We start from the raw sequence: 21,221 nt of genomic DNA on the forward strand, positions 1-21,221 counted from the left end.
CTCCCCAGCGTCAGCACGGGGCTTGGCTGCAGATGCCATTATCTGATGTACCTTTAGCCCGAACACACGGCAGCGGGCAGAACACACCCCCCGTGTTTGTGGGAGCGTTTGCCAGAGAGGAATGCTGGGGGACAGACGGTGGCTCGCCAAACGAGGACCAGAGGCTGCTCAGCTCTGGGACAGAGAGAAAACACTGGCACTGGCAGGAGACAGCTAAGGTCCAAGAGAATTGGCAGCGAGGGGCGCGGATGCTGCTGGGCCCCATGGCTGAGATGGCCCCGGAGGACACGGGGCTTGGGGTCAGGGCTGCTCCCCAAGATGCCTCGGTGAGTGCTGGGGGGTCACCTCGGTCCTGGTGGGTGGGGTGAGTCGGACCTCACTTCCCTCCCTCAGGAAGCCCTGTCCCACCTGAGTCCCGGGACCATGGGTAGCAGGACTCATTTCCTGGGCACCGAAGGGCTGGGGTGGGGGTGATCCAGGGGTCCCTGAGACTCCTGGTGGGGGCCTCCGAGGTCACTTCCCGCCCTGAGGTCTGCACCGACAGGGAAATGATCATTCTTGCTGGCACCTTGGGTGGCCCCAGCTTTTACACGTACGACTCCACCACAGAAGTGTGCTCACACACGCCAGGACGCTGAGGGTCTCCTTTGTCCGTGTGGCTGTGGAGCTCAGAAGGCCAGTGACAGTCAACCAGTGAGATAGGAGGGCAGGTGGCATTTACACAAATACTGAAATTTCTGTTCAAAATATCACTACAGCAGGCAGAAATTCCAGACAGCGCCTAGGAAACAGGTGCCAGCCAAGAGCCAAGAGGTTGGGGTCCAAGGTTTCTGGCCTTGGACCAAAGTTGGGTTGTGGGTGGGGTCTGCAGTGGGAGGCCAGGTGGGAAGTTTGAAAGACAACAGATCCCCACCCTCCACCTTTGCCTCACCCCGCCCTACCCTTCTATCCTGGCCTGCTCTGGGGAAGAGGGGCAGAGACAGGGACCCCACAACGGGGCAGGCTGTAAGTTCCCTGGGCTGGCCTTGAGTTGCTGACTTCAGCCAGGCCCGAGGAACCTAGCACCCCATGGGGCCAGTCCCCCCTAAAAAGTGACTCCCCGGAGCCCAGCCCGCAGTGCTCACAGCCTGCACAGGATATGATCTCAGGGGTAGCTAACTTTCTGCCTGGAAGGTCTGGAGCTCGTGGCTTGGGAGGCAGAGAACTGCCTGGCGCCGACATTCAGGGAGGCTGTTCCTATTTCCAGTTCACTTTCTTCTGATTCTATTACTTAAGGTGCCAAGAGGATGAGATGATGAGGGCTATGCATCGTATATACGTAGATATTTAAGTCATTCATCACGCTAAGAACCGTTCATTAAAAATAGTTTCTATCCTCTTACCTTCGTATGCCCTTCCCCCGATCTGGAATGCCAAGTGCAAATTCAAGAATTCTGGGACTTTGGCCCTGGCTGGGCAGCTCAGCTGGTTGGAGTGTTGTCCCCACACACCAAGGTTGCAGGTAAATCCCTGGTCAGGGCACTTATAGGAATCAACCAATGAATGCATCAATAAGTGGCAAAACAAATCATTGTCTCTCTCTCTCCAGAAGTCAATCAATAAAGTAAAATAAAAATTCTAAGCCTTCTTGGAGGGACAACTAGCATGTGCTGGCATGGGCAAAGCAGCCTTCAGCCTCTACCACAGCCTGTGCCCCGTCCGCGTCCAGCCCCCACTCACACACGACCTCACACCCCCCTCCTGCCCACCCACATTCCACGCACACTCTGCACAAATGCCCCTCTGGCCTGGGGAGCCCAGTCAGGCAGTGTGGGAGGACGGGCCCGGGACAAGGCTCCCGTGGCCCTGAGGGTGGGGTCATTAGCACAGGGAATTTGGGGTTCTGGGTTTCTGGAGTGGCAGTGGCCTTTGCCCGCAGACTCCTCAGTCCATGGGCAGGGTCATGACCAGGGGAGGATGAGAGGGGCCAAGGCCTCCGGGCAGAGCTCCAATCTGGATGAGATCCAATCTGGATGTTTGTCAAAAGGCCGGGCTCCGCCCCTCAGCCCAGGGCCAGCCTTGAGCAGTTCCCCAGGCGCCGGGCCATCACCTCGTCTCTGCGGGCCCAAGGCAGGGGCTCCTGGTCTTGGGACAAGGACCGTGTGCCCTGTGCTCCCTGGTTCCTTCCTCCCTATGCATCTGACTCAGGAACTTGATCAGAAGTTAATAGAAGGAGAAATTACAGTGTAGCCCAGCAGGAGCTGAGCTGGTTATCTACAAATAAACCCGCTTTTGCTTTTTTGGGTGTCACCTGTCAGAAATCCAAGTGATGTTCTGACAGTCATACTGATTAAGATGTCATCTGAATAGATATTTAAGTATTTGAAAAATACAGAGAGTTTGTCAAAACCTCAGGAAGAGTCTAACAAATCCTTCCTGGAAGCCAACGAAAATATTTCAAAATTGCACAGAGGCCATACATTCTCTTTTTTCCTGGAAGTTGAGCTGCCTGCATTGCTCCCGAAGGCACAGTCCCTCGATGGTGGCCAGGCCCGGGCTGCCCCCGCCTGTCCTGGTGCAGGGGCAGGGCAAGCCGAGGGCAGGGCACCCACACCACACTGCTGCTGTTTACCCGTCTGTCTATCCTGCTGCCTCTCTCCTCTGGGCCCCAGCACCCTCCTCGTCCTCGGAGCACCTACCTGCCTGGAAAGGGGAACCCCAGGCTTGAGATCCCCCCCCACCACATACTGCTCCAGATTCCAAAATGTCCAACCTGGCCTTTCTCAGCAGCCCTGGAATCTAACCTGGGAGGGCCAGGTGCAATCCGCAGACCAGACGCAATCTCTGAGCTAACTCGTGTCTTATCCGTATTGGTTGAGATCCTTCGGCAGACACTTGCTGTTTACAAACAGACAAACAGGATACATATTAGCAATTGATAGAATTTCTCATAATGTAACGAAACGGAGAGGTAAGACTAGGCCGTGTGAATGCTGGTGGCGGAGGTGGTGAGAGGGGGTCAGGGCCACAGCCCTGTTGGAATCCAGCAGCTTTCCGATCTGCTCTTCACCTTCTCAGGAGCTTCCCTGCCCACCTCCGAGGGGGCCGACCCCCCACCCTTCCCCCACCCCCACATCTGGCTTCTGCCTGGGAGGCGTTAGCAGCTGGGGGTTGTAGAAATCTGGAGTTCTACTCACTGGCCAGCTCTCTCAGTTTGAAAACATATTTTGAAATATTTCAGGCAGCTCAGTTTAAAGAATAGTGAACCCTCATGTACTCACTGCCACTTATCAAAAGCTCCGAAGCCCGACCCCCACCCCTGTACCCCCATCCCTATGTATTGCTCCTGCTTCTGCCAAATTAGCTGTTCATCTCTCCCACAGTCTTCTATATCCTGTAAGATCTTTATGGTAATAGTTCTAACTTTAAACAAGGTAAGTAGCTACAGTCTGCTGTTCCCATAGTCCTCCAGAAATCTGGGGACTGCCCACAGTGGGCCTGCCACTGACTGTCACCTGTATTCACGTCCTCTGCAGGGTCCTTCCCGAGGACCTCTCGCCTCCGCCACTGCAGGGAGGCTCTGACAAGGACTGTCGGGCATTGTTTTCTCATGAATCACAAAGTTTTCACCTACAGCACATGGTATACACAGTGAAAATGCACCCGGGTTGGGTGCCTCGACGCCTGGCCCGCAGGGCTCCACCCTCATCACCGGTCTCATCCACTGGCATCTAAGCCTCCCAAGGCTCTTCGCCCCGCGGCCGTGCCTGAAGTGCCACGTGGGCCCCAGTGAGTGTTCGCCGGCCGCTCCGGCCGCTCGACGGATGGAAGGGACGGGTGTCTGAGGGAAGAAGACCGGAGTCAACAGGAGTTCATTCTCAAACACACACTTTCCCCTGCACTACAGAAATGGAGGAAAATTTGAGTTCATTCAGAAACAGAAACTTTTACTAGACATGGTTTTTTGGGGGGAGGGGGGGCCTCCATTACATGATTGAATTGATAAAACAGAAGGAATTCAGAACTGCAGATGGTTAATACCGTGCCAGGGTATCCGCTGATACTACAAAACATTGAATTGTTCGGTGCCTGTCCCCCCCAGCGGTAACAGTGGCAGGATGCTGTCCTCTCACTCGCTGTGCGTGTGAGGTCTGTTTGGCAGGAGGGAGCTACTGAGTCAGGTTCAGGGAAGAGCAGTTAGAGGGCGGTCCCCAGCTCAGGTCCTTCCCAGAGTGCAGAGGCTCGGGGGGCCCCTCCGGCCCCAAGACTGCGTCGTGTCCATCCTGGGCTGTCCATCCTGGGCTGTCCATCTTGTTCACGTTCCACCCGCCTGCAGCGGAGGTTCTCAGGGGCCAGAGCCATACTCCGGGGGCAAGTCCGAAAACTCTCTCTGCAGGCAAGAGTAGGTGAGCCCCCATCGAGGTTCCTATTTTCTTGGGAACCCCACTTCCCCAAACCCGTGTCTTGCCAATTCTGGATCTCCGCCAGGCCAGCTTTTGCTCTGGCCTGTCAGGGCTCCCCTCCGCTTTATCCTGTGTCCCTGCGCAGCTCCTGAAGGAGCCCCTCACCTCGTCCTGCCTCCCTGCAGGGCCTCCAGGACAGCTTGTTCTCCTCTGAAAGTGACAACAGCCTGTACTTCACCTACAGTGGCCAGTCCAACACCTTGGAAGTCCAAGGCCTCAGCTACCAGGTAGAGGCACCCCTCAGAACGAGGTGGGAAGAGTGGGCAGGGAAGGCCAAACAGTCCCCTAAGCGTGAGGGGCGGGGGCATCTGCTCCCAAAGACGGAGCCAGGTCCGAGCTGCTGCCCTGGGTGACGGGTCCAAGGACAGCGGAGCCTGCACTTCGGCTGCACTTTCTAGAGAGGGAGGTTTGGGGGCATAAACAGAGAATGAGGCCTTGGCTGAATAAACCCTGAAGCAAACCGTGTGACCCAATGGGGGGAAAATCTCAAAAACTCTTTTTTAATTTTATATTTTGAAATAATTGTAGACTTTTGAAAAAGTTGCAAAAATAGCCCAAATTTCCCCAGAGTTCCCATTACTCTTTGTCCCACTCCCCTGACGCATCATCCTGCTTCCCCGTAGCACGGTTATCCAAGCAAAGATGGCAACAGTGGCACCGCCCTATGGACCAAGCCATGGACTTTATGTAGATAGTTTTCATCTGTGTACCTTTTTTTGGTAAAATGTTCTGTCAGTGGAGCTTATAAAAACATTCAGGGTGCGAGGGCCTTTCAGGGACTGTCAGGGACAACCCCTGCCCCAGCCAGATCCGAAGACCCCCCTTTCCCACGCCTCCCCAGGGGCAAACCCAGGTGGCCCAGGTGGCATATGCTGAGGCCTGGGGTGGTGAACCTCTGAGGCCCAGTGCTGGCTCCCTGTGGAGGCGAGTGGGACAAGCCAACGAGTCAGGCCACAACCTTTGTGCTGCCACTCGCTGCCACGTGACCCCCAGCAAGCCCCTCAACTGCCCCGAGCTTTATCTGTAGAGCCGGGATTATAACCGCGCCTCTGTAACACGTTTGCAAAGGAGATCGAGATAACACATAGAAACGGCTTTACCGCAGTGCCCTGGGCATAGTCAACATTCGGTACATCATTAGTGCATTACAATTATTATTGAGTAAGGCAGCATCATTTTACTTCAAGTTGTATTTTTTTTCCCTGTTCTGCCATTACACGTGTTTTCCACATGTTATCTTCAGGAAGGCTTGGAAATGGCAGCTTCAGGTTCTTGGCATGGGGGGGCTCCAGCCTCTGAGTCTGGGAGCCCCGGGGGCCCGTGGCGTGTCGGCAGGGCTGCCTGCTGTAGCGAGCTGCGCAGAAGCTGCTGGAGCTCCTGAGCCATTCAGCTCTCTGAGGAGCCGTCTGATGTCTCCCCACAGGTGGACGCGGCCTCCCAGGTGCCTTGGTTTGAGCGGCTGGCTCAGTTCAGGATGCCTTGGACATCTCACAAGGACTCGTGTGAGCAGGGTATCCAGAACCTGAGCTTCAAAGTGAGGAGTGGGCAGATGCTGGCCATCATAGGGAGCTCAGGTACCGCTGGGCGCAGAGAGTGGGGCAGTGGGACGCAGAATGGCCCTCAAACGAATGGGGGCTTCTCATAGAACCCTTCACTGACCAGTGCAGTACTCTGGCAGAGCATCTGAGAACACAGGTTCTGGGTCAGACACACCTGGCTGGGTTCTCTGCTCCTCCATCGACCAGCTCTCAGGGGGTCACTGAGACTTGCTGGAGAGGAAGGAGGGGCATGCCCCTTGCAGCCGCAGCCAGAGGTCCTGCCTGTGACGCCTGTGTGGAGACAAGGCAGAAACCTTCCCACATGCTCCACAGGGAGCATCAGCAGGCAGCTTCGGAATGGAACGATATTTTCAGGGGACTCCTCTGCCACCATAGTGTTCATGGTTCCCCACAGTCAGATTCCCGGATTCGCAGGGTCAGACAGCAAGTAGACACAGCCCCTCCGAGTATGAGCGCGGCCTCTCACCACGCACACAAGCAGGGGTCCTGAGAGGGCCTCCAGCAGCCACGTCCGCAGGCCAGACTTGGAAATGCAGAACGCCGGGGCTGCAGGGGCGTGGGGCGCAGAGTTAGTCCTGTGGCTCTCCTCTCCTTACTTGTGTGGAGGCAACCCCAGAGGAGGGTTTTAAATTACCTAGCCCTCTGTATTTCTAGAGTGTCTTCCCCCGGCCCCTACACACACGTGTGCACGCACACGCAGACACACACACAGCCTGAGCTCGTCCGTTTCAGGCAGACCTGGAGCTGGAACTCTGGTCTCCTGACTGTGATCTCAGAGTGAGGCGTTTTTGCCTCCAGCAGTGTGACGGACAGCACTTTAGCCCTTTAATGAATCATTTCCAGATCAGTCCACTTTTTGGATATCTGCTCCAGATTTTTATGGTCTTCCCATAGGGAAGTTCTGTTTATTGTCTAACCAAAGATCAGCTGTGTGCGAATGCACTTTGTAACTGGCACAGCCTCACACGCCAAGTCCCACCTTCATGGCCCTGTCCCTGCAATTCTGATCCAAACAAGAAAAAGTTGCTACTTCAGAAGCCAGGTTTATTTCTATTTCTAACTCCTTGTGACTTTTCTTGTCTTATCTGCTTATCTGCTTTGTCTTCATGAACTAAGAATCTAGGAGACAGAGGGGGCCTTGCCCGGTGCTTCCACACAGCCTGAGTGCCATTGTGGTTCACTCCCTGCCCCCCCCCCCCGCACCCTGCACAGCCCGGTCGCTGTCAGCCCCCTGGTGTGCCGCTTAGGAAAGGCTCTGGGGAGGTGGCCCGTGCAGCCTCTGGGTCCTCTGACCCTTGGCTCTCCGTGTGTTTAGCTTCAGGTTTACTTGGCTGAAATTATTAAGATGATTTCCCAGAAAGGTTTTTCCATAGTACTTCCTGTGACTGTCACTCCTTTCTCACACACACAAAATTCTGGTCATAATGCTAAAAAAATAAAATCAAACGTCCTCAGGCATTTGAGCTACACCCACTGAAGCAGCAGCTCGCGGGTGTTCTCCAGTCAGATTCCAGCCATTTCATGAGGGTCCTGAGTCCCGGGTGTTTTCTCCTGACTCCTGAGGTTTCCACCTACCCCTCTCCTAAAGTCTCATTTAGGAAACGCGACCTTTCCCCTTCCTGGGTGGGAGTCCCACAGTCCCTGTGAATGTTGCCCAACACCCCCCATGCTCCCAGAGACTGGAGCTGACGTCAAAGCTGAGCAGAGCACCGGGTCAGGGCCCGCCTCTCTGGCTTCTCTCCTGGTATTTTGCTCCATTTAAGTTCCCACATGAGGGGTCAGAGGGCACCTGCCAACCTGGCCACCGCGAGAAACTGCAGTAACCCCAGAGTGGGGTTACCAGGAGTCAAATGCCTATAACAGACCTGAGAAAAACTTTCCTTTTCTTTACTTTTACTTTTATTTTTTAGTGGAGGCTCTTGCCTATAAGCCCTGGAGCAGGTGACCCTCACCATCTGGGGTGCAGGGCCTGGCAGTGCCCAGAGAATCTGGCTTTCTGAGCCTTGCACAAAGAAGGAACACATCACAAGACCCCTAGTTCTCAGGGATCTTGACGGAGGTGCACCCAGGAGGCACTGGGAAGGTCCCTTTCTTCTGCAGACGCATCCCTGGGGAAGCTTCTCGATGCTTGTCTTTTGCACAGGGGCCGTGGGGGTGCCTGCAGGAGGCATGTGGCTTGTGGCACAGAGTTGCTCCATGATGTACGCAGGCACTTTCCTGGCTTGGGAACAACTTGGCAAATTTGCTCTCTGAAATGAATTTAGAGTATGGAAACCGAGACACTACCTGGGGAAAGGCGTCGGAGCACCTCCCAGCCTGTTCGCAAGGGGCCCAGGGCCATTCTCTTTCACAGCCCCACGCTGTCCCAGAGCCTCCTCAGAAGCCTTCGAGAATCCAGCAGGAAGTGACACACCCTTCCCAGATCAATAGCTATTGCTGTGTCATTCAGAAGAAGATGCTGTTAATTTATGCACCATGGACAACTCCCCCCTTTTTAGAGAGAGTAACAAATGTTATTGATAAAATAAGGGCACGTAAAAGGTGGGGAGGAACTCAGAACTCAGTGTACTCACCTGCCCCGTCGTTTTTAAAAACATTTCCACATCTGTTACTTCTCTTTTTTTCCTCCCTTATTTCTGAAAATAGATGGACTTTTGCATTTAAAAAAAATATATTTTATTGATTATGACATTATGGCTGTCCCATTCCCCTCGCTCCATTCCCCTCTACCCTGAACACCCCCTGCCCCTCATTCCCCCCTTCAGTTTATGTCCACGTGTCTCAAGTTCTTTAGATTCTATATTTCCCATACTATTCTCACCCTCCCCCCTATTTTCTACCTACCGTCTCTGCTACTTATTCTCTGTACCTTCTCCCTCCTCCTCCTCCTCCTCCTCCCACTCCCCAGTTGCTAACCCTCCATGTGATCTCCATTTCTATGGTTCCTCTCCTGATCCAGCTGTCCTCTTAGTTTGCTTTTGTTTTAGGTGTGGTTGTTAATAATTGTGAGCATGCTGTCCTTTCACTGTTCATCTTTTTTATCTTCTTTTTCTTAGATAAGTCTCTTTAACATTTCATATAATAATGGCTTGGCGATGATGAACTCCTTGAACTTGAACTTATCTGAGAAGCACTTTATCTGCCCTTCCATTCTAAATGAAAGCTTTGTTGGATAGAGCAATCTTGGTTGTGGGTCTTTGGATTTCATGACTTGGAATACTTCTTTCCAGCCCCTTCTTGCCTGTAAGGTCTCTTTTGAGAAATCCGCTGACAGTCTGATGGGAACTCCTTTGTAGGTGACTGTCCGCTTATCTCTTGCTGCTTCTAGAATTACATCTTGGCTAATGTAATTATGATGTGCCTTGGTGTGTTCCTCTTTGGGTCCACCTACTTTGGGACTCTCTGAGCTTCCTGGATTTCCTGAAAGTCTATTGCCTGTGCCATATTGAGGAAGTTCTCCTTTATTATTTGTTCAACTAAGTTTCCCACTTGTCACTCTCCCTCTTCCCCTTCTGGTGCCCCTATAATTCGGATGTTGGAACGTTTAAAGATATCCTGGAAGTTCCTAAGCCTCTCCTCATTTTTTTGAATTCTTGTTTCATTCTTTTCTGTTTGATTGTTTCTTTCTTCCTTCTGGTCCACTCCATTGATTTTAGTCCTAGATTTTTTTTCATCACTATTGGTTCCCTGTGCATTTTGCTTCATTTCACTTAGTGTAGCCTTCATTTTTTCATCTAAATTTGTGACTAAAACCAACCAGTTCTGCGAGCATCCTGATCACCAGTGTTTTGAACTGTGCATCTGATAGGTTGGCTATCTCTTGGTTGCTTAGAAGTATTGGCTCTGGGGCTTTGAGCTGTTCTGCTTGAGCCATAATGTTTTTGTCTGTTGGCGCCTGTTACGTATGAGGGGCGGAGCCTTAGGTGTTCACCAGAGCGGGTCAACCCATGTCCCTGGGTTGTGATGCTGTATGTGGAGGCGGGGTCAGAGAGGGGACAATGGTCCTTGCTCCACTCTCTCTCTCAGACTTCTGTCCCCTCTGCCGCTTCCCATAAGCAAATTGGGCCCTTCTGGTGCTGGTTCCCGGGTGTGTGGGCTTGTGCACGTTTTAGGACCTTGTGGGTCTCTCCAACGAACTCTCCTGTGAGGCTGAGAGTCTCTGCCAGCACCTCGACCCCCAAAAGTTTTTCCAATTAGTGCTTTTAGGCTTTATTTCCCATTGCTGGGGCCCTGGGTTGTGCTGTGTGTCTCACTGTTTTTAAACTTGCCTGGTTTCTCTGCACGCAAATGTGTGTCCATGGTCAGCCAGCTAGCTGCCTTTCGAGCCTTACTGGGTGTTCATCCCACACCCACCTGGGTGGCCAAGGACCACCTCCTCCTGCTGGGACCCCTCTGCACCGCCTCTGACTCCACCCCTCTTATCGGTCTGGATGAATGGTTCATAGTTGTCAGACTTCGGTACAATTCACTTTTCTGTCTGTTTTGGTTGTGTTTTTGTTTCTAAATCTTCATTGTCCTTAAATTTGGTTGTGTGAGGAGGCACAGTATTTCCACCTATGCCTCCATCTTGGCCAGAAGTCTGGACTTTTGCATTTTTAAAAGACGCCCTGTTCCTTCTCCAAATCAGTCCTTCCCACAAAGTCAGCTTGAATGGTGACACTGCTGGCATGTCTGTCGGCCCAAAGTAGTGACACTTCACAGGGCAGTTAACACCAGCCTTGCTTTTGAGGGAGGGGATAGGCCCTGCAGGCACAGACAGGCCATCCTTCTCCCAGTGGCGGACCTGGCCTCCACCCCTGCCTCCACCACCAGCACCAATGAGCTGCCAGCGCCCCGAGGGCGCTCTGCCTGGCTGTGGGCCCAGGCCCGAAGCCCCAGCTGCTGGGGCCGCCCCACCCAGGGCTGAGTGCTGTGCTGCTTCCCTAGGGCAGGTCGCTTCTACAAAGACAGAGCAACCCAGTGTAGCCAGAGACTGTGCAGGCAGCAGCAGCGTCCAGGCTGGCCCCTCAGGACCCCGGATCTTAGGATGTCTCTGGTGGCTTCACAGGCTGCGGGAGAGCCTCTTTGCTGGACGTGATCACGGGACGAGGCCATGGCAGCAAAGTGAAGTCAGGCCACATCAGGATCAACGGGCAGCCCAGCACGCCGCAGCTGGTGAGGAAGTACGTGGCCCACGTGCGCCAGCAGGACCGGCTGCTCCCCAACCTGACCGTCCGCGAGACCTTGGCCTTCGTGGCCCAGCTGCGCCTGCCCAGAGCCTTCTCCCAGGCCCAGCGCAACAAAAGGGTAATAACTGACCCCGGTGACCCCCAAAGTCGTCACCTCCTTCCCCGCCCTCCCTGACTCAGGCCCCAGCTCACCACCCTCCACCTGGAAAAACCCACCCCATGTGCAGCCCGGCCCTTCAGTTGTCCTTTGAAGCCCCGTGGCCCTTGGGCCAGTTGGTGCCCTTCACAGCAGGCGACAAATGCCTGATTAGTGTTTGTTCACCTGCGTTGTGGTCCTTCGTGTGAGCAGGGAGCCCACCTGTCTTGTCCTGAGACAAGGCCACGTTCCCAACACACGTGTGATCCATGGCAACTGCTCAGGCTGTGTGGGCAGATCAAGGAACAAGGCGTGAACCAGGGGAATGAAGGCTGGAGCTTTACACCCGTCCAGAGGAGCAGCTGTTTTATACTCTGGGGCAAAATGTGTCAGGGAAGCCCACGGAGGTGGACGCGGAAGCCCTGACTCCTCTCGTCCTCAGGTGGACGATGTGATCGCGGAGCTGAGGCTGCGGCAGTGCGCCAACACTCGCGTGGGGAACACCTATGTGCGGGGGGTGTCCGGGGGCGAGCGGCGGAGAGTCAGCATTGGGGTGCAGCTTCTGTGGAACCCAGGTGAGGGTGGCAGGTGCCGGGCGGGCATGAGGGGGCCCGTGTCACCCACCTGGCTTGGCCGGGTCCATCCAGAGACCTGCCGACTTATCAGGCTCTTCTCTCTATTGGGAAGGAATCCTCATTCTGGATGAACCCACCTCTGGGCTCGACAGCTTCACAGCCCACAACCTGGTGAAAACCCTGTCCAGGCTGGCCAAAGGCAACCGGCTGGTGCTCATCTCCCTCCACCAGCCTCGGTCAGACATCTTTAGGCTGTTCGACTTGGTCCTTCTGATGGCGTCTGGCATCACCATCTACTTGGGGGCAGCCCAGCACATGGTCCAGTATTTCACGGCAGTTGGCTACCCCTGTCCTCGCTATAGCAACCCTGCCGACTTCTACGGTGAGCCAGCTGGGCCTGTGGCCCGGTGCACGGGGCTCCCCAGGGCTTGGTGGAAAGACTCAGGAGAGCGGGACTGAGGATGGGGGTGGGCCGACTGGGTCAGCTTGCCAAGCATCAAATGCTGGAGATGAAAAAAGCAGCTTCTGGCATAGCCCACCTCATGTGCACAATAGATAAGACACTGGGATGCTCCAAGCTGGAGGGGACGTAACGACCCAAGAGAGTTTGGATCAGTTTCCAGAATTGTGTTTTTTATTTAGACTCTATAGAGAAACAGGATAATTGAGATTGGGAGGCCTCCAGAAAAACCTTAAACCTGCACCCACAGAGACAGGGAGCCCCGAGGCACCGTGGCAGAGGGCCCAGGGTGCAGGCCAGCTCAGGGCCTTTGTGGTGGCCTCGGCTAGTGAATCTCTAGACAGAAAAATTGCTCCATCAGCACCAGAGATGCCTTTCTGCTTGTGGGCCTGAGCTCTCAGCATTTGGCCCTCAGGGGAAAGGTGGACCTGTCCTTTTTCCTGTGGGCACAGCTGCCTTTCCAGGTGCCTGCTCTGGAAGCAGGTGCCCGGAGCCTGGCTCTAAGGAGCATGGTGGCTGCCGGTCAGGCCGCACAGGTGCCCGGGGTTGGGGAGCAGCTGCCTTTCTCGTAGGTAGCTGGAACCCCAGCCTTCCTCCCCGGAGAGCCTGGTGCAGCAAGGGACTCGCACCATCTCCTTGGTGACAGGCACCATCTCCTTGAGGGCAGACACTGGACCCAAAGGCACCCCATCACAAAAGGGTGTCCCTTTGACCCTCGAAGCCCTGCCAGGCCAAGGTCATCTGCATCCTCACAGACAAGAAGGCAGGAACCCAAGGAGTTAAACCCCTTGCATAGCCATAAGGTGCAGAATTGGGATTCCCAGATGGTGCTCTGGCCCCCAGCCTGCCTCCAGGTCCTACTGCCGCTCTCTCCTCCCGGCACCCACCCTCGAACCCTCCTCTAGGAGGACGGCACACTCTCACCAGCCCTCAACCTGTGTGAACTCACCCTGAGCTCACCCTTGCTCCCTGCACACAGGTGCCAGCCTGGCCTCTGGCCAGTGTGTCACCTCAGGCCAGCCGTTCCCACATGAAGGGTCAGAGGGCACCTGCCAACCTGGCCACCAGGAGAAACTGCAGTAACCCCAGAGTGGGGTTACCAGGAGTCAAATGCCTATAGTAGGCCTCAGAAAAACTTTCTTTTTCTTTACTTTTAATTGTATTTTTTTTTTTTTTTTGGTGGAGGCTCTTGCCTATAAGCCCTGGAGCTGTTGACCCTCATCCTCTGCGTGCAGGGCCTGGTGGTGCTCAGAGAATCTGGCTTTCTGAGCTCCTGCCTTGCACAAAGAGGGGACACATCACAATTTATAAGACCCCTCCCAGACATTATCCGTCCCTGAGAGATGCCATGAAAATGGGAGGAGGAGCCCTGGCTGGTGCGGCTCAGTGGATTGAGCGCCGGACTGCTAAGCAAAGGGTTGCTGGTTCCATTTACATTTAGGGCACATGCCTGGGTTGCAGGCCAGGTCCCCAGTTGGGGGCGCTTGAGAGGCAACCGTACATTGATCTTTCTTTCCCTCTCTTTCTCCCTCCCCTCACTCTAAAAATAAGCTTTAAAAAATCTTTAAAAAAAAGAAAATGGGATGAGGGAAGAAGAGTGATGGAGGGACAACACCAAGACCAGGGGAGAAGTGGGGGGAGGCCCGGGAGGGGCTGGGCTGGGAGGGCCTTGCCTCTGACGGGGAGGGTGCCTTCCTAGCACTGCAGTGGCCCTGTAAGAGGAGGCCTGTGGTCTGGGGCCCAGGTATCATCCCCCCAGGGTAATGTGCTGATGGAGGCAGTTGGCCTGGCTCTCCGACTTGTCATGTCGGCTCCCTTCCCTGGGGACAGTGAGGATTTTATTTATGGTTGGTGAGACTCTGGCACCTCCAGCTAAAACATTCTTCCCATTTTGGTCAGGATGCTTAAAAAACCAAATTACTAATTTACAGGGAGAACTAGAACTCCCGGGGGGCCAGACTGCTCAGCCTCACCCTGGCCGCTCACCTGGCCAGTCCTCCTGGGAGGCTGAGTCTTCATCACAAGCTGCTTGGACAGCTGGAGTTGGAGCCACGGCAGAACTGTGCCATGGCCTTTGAACCTGAAGGTCCAATGCCTCCTTCTTTGCCCCAAGTCCCTGTCACAAGCCTGGGTGTGGGCCTGGGGGTCAGCACCCACAGGCCCTCCGCTGTGGCCCTTTCTGGGCCCACAGAGGGACCTTGCCCTGAGGCAGGCTTCCCAGAGATGCGGCCAGGCCCCGCAGGGCGAGCCGGCCCTCTCTGCCCTCTCTGCGCTGACCTCCCCTGGGAGCAGGTGCGGGGAGCAGGTCACCCATGGCCGCACATCCTCTGCCTACAGTGGACCTGACCAGCATAGACAGGCAGAGCAGAGAGCAGGAAGTGGCCACCACGGAGAAGGCACAGTCACTTGCAGCCTTGTTTCGGGAAAAAGTACGTGACTTCAACGACTTCGTGTGGCAAGCGGAGGCCAGGGAGCCAGGCGTGGGCACTTGTTCAAAGAGGTGAGGCAGGCCGGGTGGCTCAGGGTAGAGGGAGCCCTTCAGAAGGTGGCCACCCCCGCGCCCCCATGACACACTCTCCGTCCTCACAGCCTGGTCCTCCCAAGGGAGACGGAGCCCCTCCCGACTCCCACGGAGCTGCCGGGCCCCGTGCAGCAGTTCGCCACGCTGATCAGGTAACCGTCTGCCATCTCATTACCCACCCTCTCTCCACCCTGGAAGTCTTGTATCAAATTAAGCCCTTTCCATCTAAAGTGAATTCGAAGGAGGGACTGAAATTCGAAGTGAGTTTAAAGAGGTAAATCATTTGAAAAAAAGCCAACATCGCCAAGACAGCACTGGCCCTCCCTTGTGACACCGAGCATCCCTGCAACTTTTATTCTGTAAACAAAATTAGAATATCCTTACTGGCCAGGCGATCATAGAAATCTCGAAGGGTCATGAGGAAGAGTTCAGACAGTACCGGAGAACCGGCCCTCGGAGGAAGCCAGAGGCCAGTTTCGGTGGGAGCCTTGCTAGGCGTCTCCATGCACACATATGGGGTTATACTCTGCCTGTTGTTCTTTGTTCCAGGATCATACTTTGCATATTGTTCTTTGTTCCGTAATCATTTTGGAGGGCTTCAGGGGGGAGGGTTGCTTAGCACCTCGACTCCCCATCTGGCCAGGCATTCCAACCTGGCCGCAACTCATTTACCTGCTGACTCCCTCGCTGGTTCCGTGCTGATGGCCAGACTCTTTCAGACTGTTGCTGTTACAAGTAACTCTAGCCTACATCTTTGTACATCCTTCCTTCCCTCTGTACACACCTGATGAGTCATTTCCTCGGGATGGCTTCTTTAGGTAAAATCACAGGGCACGTACTTCGATGAGAAAAGTAACATGACCCTTTACTGAGTATTGATCACGAGATGAACACTTTCACCAGTGAGCTTGCCTGATACTCACAGCAGCTCTGTGAAGTGGTCACAGATGAGAACAATGAACATTACTGAGATTGAATGGCACGGCCGAGGTCACAAGACAGGCGTCCGTTGTGCCCTTGGCATCTCTTTCTTTTATTTTTTAAGCCGTCAGATTTCCAACGACTTTCGAGACCTCCCAACCCTACTCATCCATGGGGCGGAGGCCTGCCTCATGTCCCTGACCATCGGGTTCCTCTACTACGGCCACGGGGCTGTGAAGGTCTCCTTCATGGACACAGCGGCCCTTTTGTTCATGATCGGAGCCCTCATCCCCTTCAATGTGATCCTGGACGTCATCGCCAAATGTGAGTGTCCGTGGCTCCCAATGAGCCGCCTGGTGCAGCAGAACACACAGTGTCAGCCACCCTCGGAACCGGTCCAGAGCCCACCTGCGGGGCTCTGAGTTCTCAGGAAAAACACATTCACTGAATAACGTCACCACGATTGAGACTTAAAAGATCATTGTTTTCAAAGTTCACGCATGAACATTAGTATGCAAATGAAGGCAAATTACCAAGGAGTCGTAAGCATTCCTCTCCTCGCAGGATTTATACTTGACAGCAGCGCACAAGTCACAGAGTCACAAACATCTAAACCAGGACAGTTTTATTACTCAAGTTTTAAAAAAATAGTAGACATTCAGGGACTATAACTACTTTTAATTTGTACTGAGAGGCACTAGAAAACAGAAACACTGTACATTAACCTCACTTTCTCACTCCGTTTTTAGGCCACTCAGAGAGGGCAATGCTTTATTATGAACTGGAAGACGGGCTGTACACCGCCGGGCCATACTTCTTTGCCAAGGTGACTGGTTGGGGCTGAGAGTGAGTGACTGCCCCAAGTGCAGGGTGGGGGCAGAGAAAGTTGCACCACATTGTACAGAAGTTAGAGAAGCCTTTTGCTGACCTGGGGAGCCTTTTGCTGAACCAGTTGTAGATGGCACCGTCCTTAGGGCACTTTCAGAGACTTGATATATTTTTTCTAAACACTTACCAGAAGGCCAGGACTGTGGACTAAGAATGACACTTTCTGGTCAGCAGAAACCTAAAAAAGAAAAAGTGGGAAAACCTGTAGCATACTTCACCTCTCCAGTCCCAACACGTGCCTGGAGCAGGTCGGGCAGGAGTTACTATTCTCACTGCAAGGAAGTGCAGGCTCAGAGAGGTTACATGGCTATCTCAAGGCCACACAGCTGCGAGGCCTGGGCAGAAACCAAGGTGTGGGAACTTGAAACCAGGTGTTAGTGGGGCAGATACTCGCTGGGAAAACTGCACTGACCTGCTTCGGAGGGAGCACATGGCATGCGCAGGGGGAAGCCAGCAGTGAGCCTGGGCTCAAGTATCCCACGCGCCCACCGCCACCTGCTGCAGCCTGAGCATCCCAGGAGGGAAGGTTAACATCACTGGGGGGGGGTTGCTCTCTTTAGCTGTTCATAAAGAATAGCAGCAAACAAAAACATTGGCTGCATATCCTTGCAAGGGCTGTTCTTTGCAGATCCTTGGGGAGCTTCCGGAGCACTGTGCCTACATCTTCATCTACGGGATGCCCACCTACTGGCTGGCCAACCTGCGGCCGAGCCCCGAGCCCTTCCTGCTGCACTTCCTGCTGGTGTGGCTGGTGGTCTTCTGCTGCAGGATCATGGCCCTGTGTGCCGCCGCCCTGCTCCCCACCTTCCACATGTCCTCTTTCTTCGGCAACGCTCTCTACAACTCCTTCTACCTGACCGGGGGCTTCATGATAAGCTTGGACAACCTGTGGACAGGTGAGGCTTGCTCCCCTCACCTGGTCAAGCTGTTGAAGGCCTTCTGTGGCTTAGGCCTGCTTTGGCCTGGAGATAAGAACTCACCATTTCGGTCCAATTCAAGGAGCAGGTGCCCCAGCCAGCTGGGCTGCGGGCCAAGAGATTAACTCCTCAAGGGGGTGTGGATGGCATTTTTTGATAAACCCCAGCTGACACCCGGAAGTCACTTTTGACTGTCCCTCACCCTCCACACCACCAGTGAGCCAGGTCCATTCTGCTTCCCAAGTCTTTCTGAAATGTCCCGTTGCCTTATGCCCTGGCCCTGGTCTTATCACCCGATACTGGGCCAACGCAATAGCCTCGTTTCTGTACACTGGCCCCTCCACGCCCCTCTCAACCCTCACCTGTGCGGAGTGAGCTTTTGAAGGGTGAATCATGGGGAGGGGGGCCAGCTGCTCACTCCCTGCTGCCTCACCCAGCTCTTCGGAAGCTCCCACACCACACACTCCTCTGTCTGCCAGTCCGTTCCTGACCCACCAGGCAGGATTCAGCTTCCTCCTCCTCCCCTCAGCATCACACCTCCGCAGGGTCAGGACACAGATGCAAAGTCTCTAGTTTGGGGCTGCTGAGTCTCCACAGTGCACCAGCTCTGGGGGGCCGAGCATGTGCTGGGACGGGCACCTCATTACTTACTCTCTGCAGTCGTTAGGGACCAACGTGGGGAGACCCTGCACCCCCTGGCCCCACCTTCCCCTCAGTCTCCCGTCCCAGTCCCTGTCCCAAGCTGCCTCTCTGCCCTTTCACCTTTGATCCCCTCCTCTCCCTGCTGCTTCAGGGGACTCGCTTAACCAGGGACACAGCTACCACGACCCTCTCCCCAGGCCGCTTCTCAGGGAGCAAGGGGCCCGTGTGGATGACGTGTCTCTTGCTGTTCTCAGTACCTGCCTGGATCTCCCACGTGTCCTTCCTCCGGTGGTGTTTCGAGGGGCTGATGCAGATTCAGTTTAAAGGGCAAATGTACCACCTGGCAGTCGGCAACCTCACCATCCCTGTCCCGGGAGACAAAGTAAGTAGCCGAGGCCTTGGACTCCCCGTACATGGCATCCATCCGAGCATCTTCTTGAGGAGCTCACTGATGTCTGTGTCTCCAGATCCTCAGCTCGATGCACCTGGACTCCTACCCGCTCTACGCCATTTACTTCATCCTCATCAGCATCAGTGGCGGCTTCGTGGCCCTGTACTTTGTGTGCTTAAAGCTCATCAAACAGAAACCAAGTCGAGACTGGTGATGCACACCCAGCCTCCTGCCCGCTGGTGGGGGGCTTGAGTAGACCCTTCCATTGCACTCCCCTTCCCACACGGAGCCCCTTCCAAGGCCTAAGGAGAAGAGTCAGCTGCTTAGCTACATCCGGCCCACAGTGCTGCAGTGGCACTAGTTGGCCACAGGATGGCAGTAGAATAAAGACAGTCGAAAGGGATTTCTGATCACTGGTCAGAGCCTGGATTACTGGGAATGTGAAAGCCTTACTTGGGACACCTACAACGTTGCTAATTTATTTCCTTTTGATACACATTTCCATAGACAACTCAATACAGGATGGAAGCCAGTTAGGTAGGAATCAAGTAACTAGGACAGGCAAGACTTTTTTTTTTATTGTGTGTTCACCACCCCAAGTCTCCTGCTACCATTTATCCCTCTGTACCCTCTTCCCCTCCCCCACCCCCGGTCCCTCTGGTAATCACCACACTGGTGTCTGTGTCTGGGGGGGCGGGGGGGGTTGGCTTAAATCCCTCACCTTTTTTCACCCAGCTCCCCAACCCCCTCCCCTGACAGCTGTCAGTCTGTTCTCTGTATTTATGAGTCTCTTTCTGTTTTGTTCATTAGTTAATTGTGTTCATTAGGTGCCATATATAAGCGAAACCATATGGTATTTTCCTTTCTCTATTTGGCTTATTTCACTTAGCGTATGCTCTCCAGGTTCATCCATGCTGTCACAAAAGGTAAGAGTCCCTTCTTTTTTACGGCTGAGTAGATTTCCACTGTGAAAATGTACCACAGCTTTTTTATCCACTCATCTACTGATGGGCACCTGAGCTGCTTCAAAACTGTGCAAGAATCGATAGGGCTCAGAGGAATCGAAAACATAACAGCTAGTAGAATATTAGCCTCCTCCTCCAGAGTCCCCAAACTCAGCAACGAGCCACTCTCAGTACGGAAAGGACCTGAAACCTACCAGTGAGTTGCTACCCTTCTCTTCCTGTGGGGCCATGGGCTCCAAAAGCCAAACTGAACAATGGAAAATTTATTGAGTACCTACTCTGAGCCAGGTACAAAACAAAACACTTCATGTCGATGACATTCACTTCTCAAAGTAAACTTTGTGGTGGGGTGGGTGGTATCCCATTTTTATAGATGAGGAAACCGAGGCACAGACAAGTTTAGTATGCTAAGTAAGGTCACACAGCTGCTATGTGGTGGAGTACTGTGGGTGTCTGAAAAGCCTTTTACAGGTTAGAAGGCAAGGCATGAGCCACAGAAAGGCTTGGAATCCTAAGAAGGTTCCGGAAGGTGAAGAGTTTCATAGAGGCTATGTCAGCTCAGCCAGGTCTCTTAGGGTTGCATCTCACTGGCCCTGGCTGGGTCTTAGGACCAGCCCTGGGCTCTCACATGCTTCATGTCTCAGCATTGAGGACCATGTGACCCAACACAGGAGCTCGGAGAGCAGGGAGGGCATCGTTCCGAAAGGAAAGCCAGTGTCTGCAACCAAAAAAGGGGGTGAGGTGGGTGTATTGGAGACAAAACTGTTCACCTCGGTTCCCCCCGCCAGCAGCAGGGGCCTTGCCTGAGCACTGATTAGGCAGACGGAGCCTCGGGCCCCGCCCAGGCCCTCTGAACCAGAATCTGCATCTTAGGAAGATCCCTGGGTGATCTGAATGGGAAGAGCTGCGCTCTTACACGGTACAACCGTCAGACTCCGGACATTCACATCATTGCTCCGTAGTCGCCACCATCCGAAGGGCAGACCCGACTCGAGGTTCACAGGCTGCCCTGGCAATGTCCTTCACAGCCAAGGGTCCAGCTCAGGATCGAGTGTCCAGCTAGTGGACAGTTCTCTGTGGTCTCCTTCAGTTTACCACACCCCTCAGCTTTCCTTAACTTTCCTGGCCTTGGCTCTGGATTCGGATTTATCTGGTGTATTTTGGTGTTTAAGCTGAGGCCATGCCCCTTTGGCAGGTATACCTCAGCACCGCTTCCTGGCAGGTGACTGCGGTTTGTCCCTTTGTTATGATGTTCGCTTTGATCACAGGACGAAAGGGGTGTGCCTGGCTTCCCCACAGAAAACTCGCTGCTTGCCCTGCTTCTGTAATAAATAAGTCGTTTCTAGGTAAGCACTTTGAAACTATGTAAATTTTCCATTCCTCATTAAACGTCTCATTTATTCATTTTTAAATTTATCAATACGAACTCGTGGTTTCCTATTTTATTCATTGCGTTATACTCCTTTACACTCGTTATTAATTTCGATGCTCAAATTGTCCCTGATTTGGCCACGAGAGCCCTTTCAAGCTGGCTTCTGCATCCTCCGGACACGTCTCCGTCCCTCTTCGAACATTTTCTTTCACAACGAAGTGTTTCAGGCTCATCTAGGACCTTCCCACCCGGTCCAGGGAGCAG

At 53.9% G+C, this 21,221-nt stretch overlaps 1 protein-coding gene across 1 annotated transcript; it reads left to right on the top strand.

Moving 5' to 3' along the window:
• Positions 1-17: 17 nt before the first annotated feature.
• On the top strand, positions 18-20,999 carry ABCG8 (ATP binding cassette subfamily G member 8). Its single transcript, XM_037162075.2, has 13 exons — positions 18-326; positions 4,568-4,669; positions 5,866-6,016; positions 11,049-11,287; positions 11,748-11,880; positions 11,993-12,262; positions 14,678-14,840; positions 14,930-15,013; positions 15,907-16,106; positions 16,532-16,608; positions 17,299-17,566; positions 18,484-18,611; positions 18,697-20,999. Exons 1-13 carry the CDS (start codon positions 33-35, stop codon positions 18,832-18,834), a joined length of 2,247 nt encoding a protein of 748 aa, XP_037017970.2. The 5' UTR covers positions 18-32; the 3' UTR covers positions 18,835-20,999.
• Positions 21,000-21,221: the final 222 nt, after the last annotated feature.

This window comes from Artibeus jamaicensis, unplaced genomic scaffold, assembly GCF_021234435.1.
Source record: "Artibeus jamaicensis isolate MK-2021 breed Jamaican fruit bat unplaced genomic scaffold, CSHL_Jam_final contig_465, whole genome shotgun sequence".
In the NCBI taxonomy this organism is placed as follows: domain Eukaryota; kingdom Metazoa; phylum Chordata; class Mammalia; order Chiroptera; family Phyllostomidae; genus Artibeus; species Artibeus jamaicensis.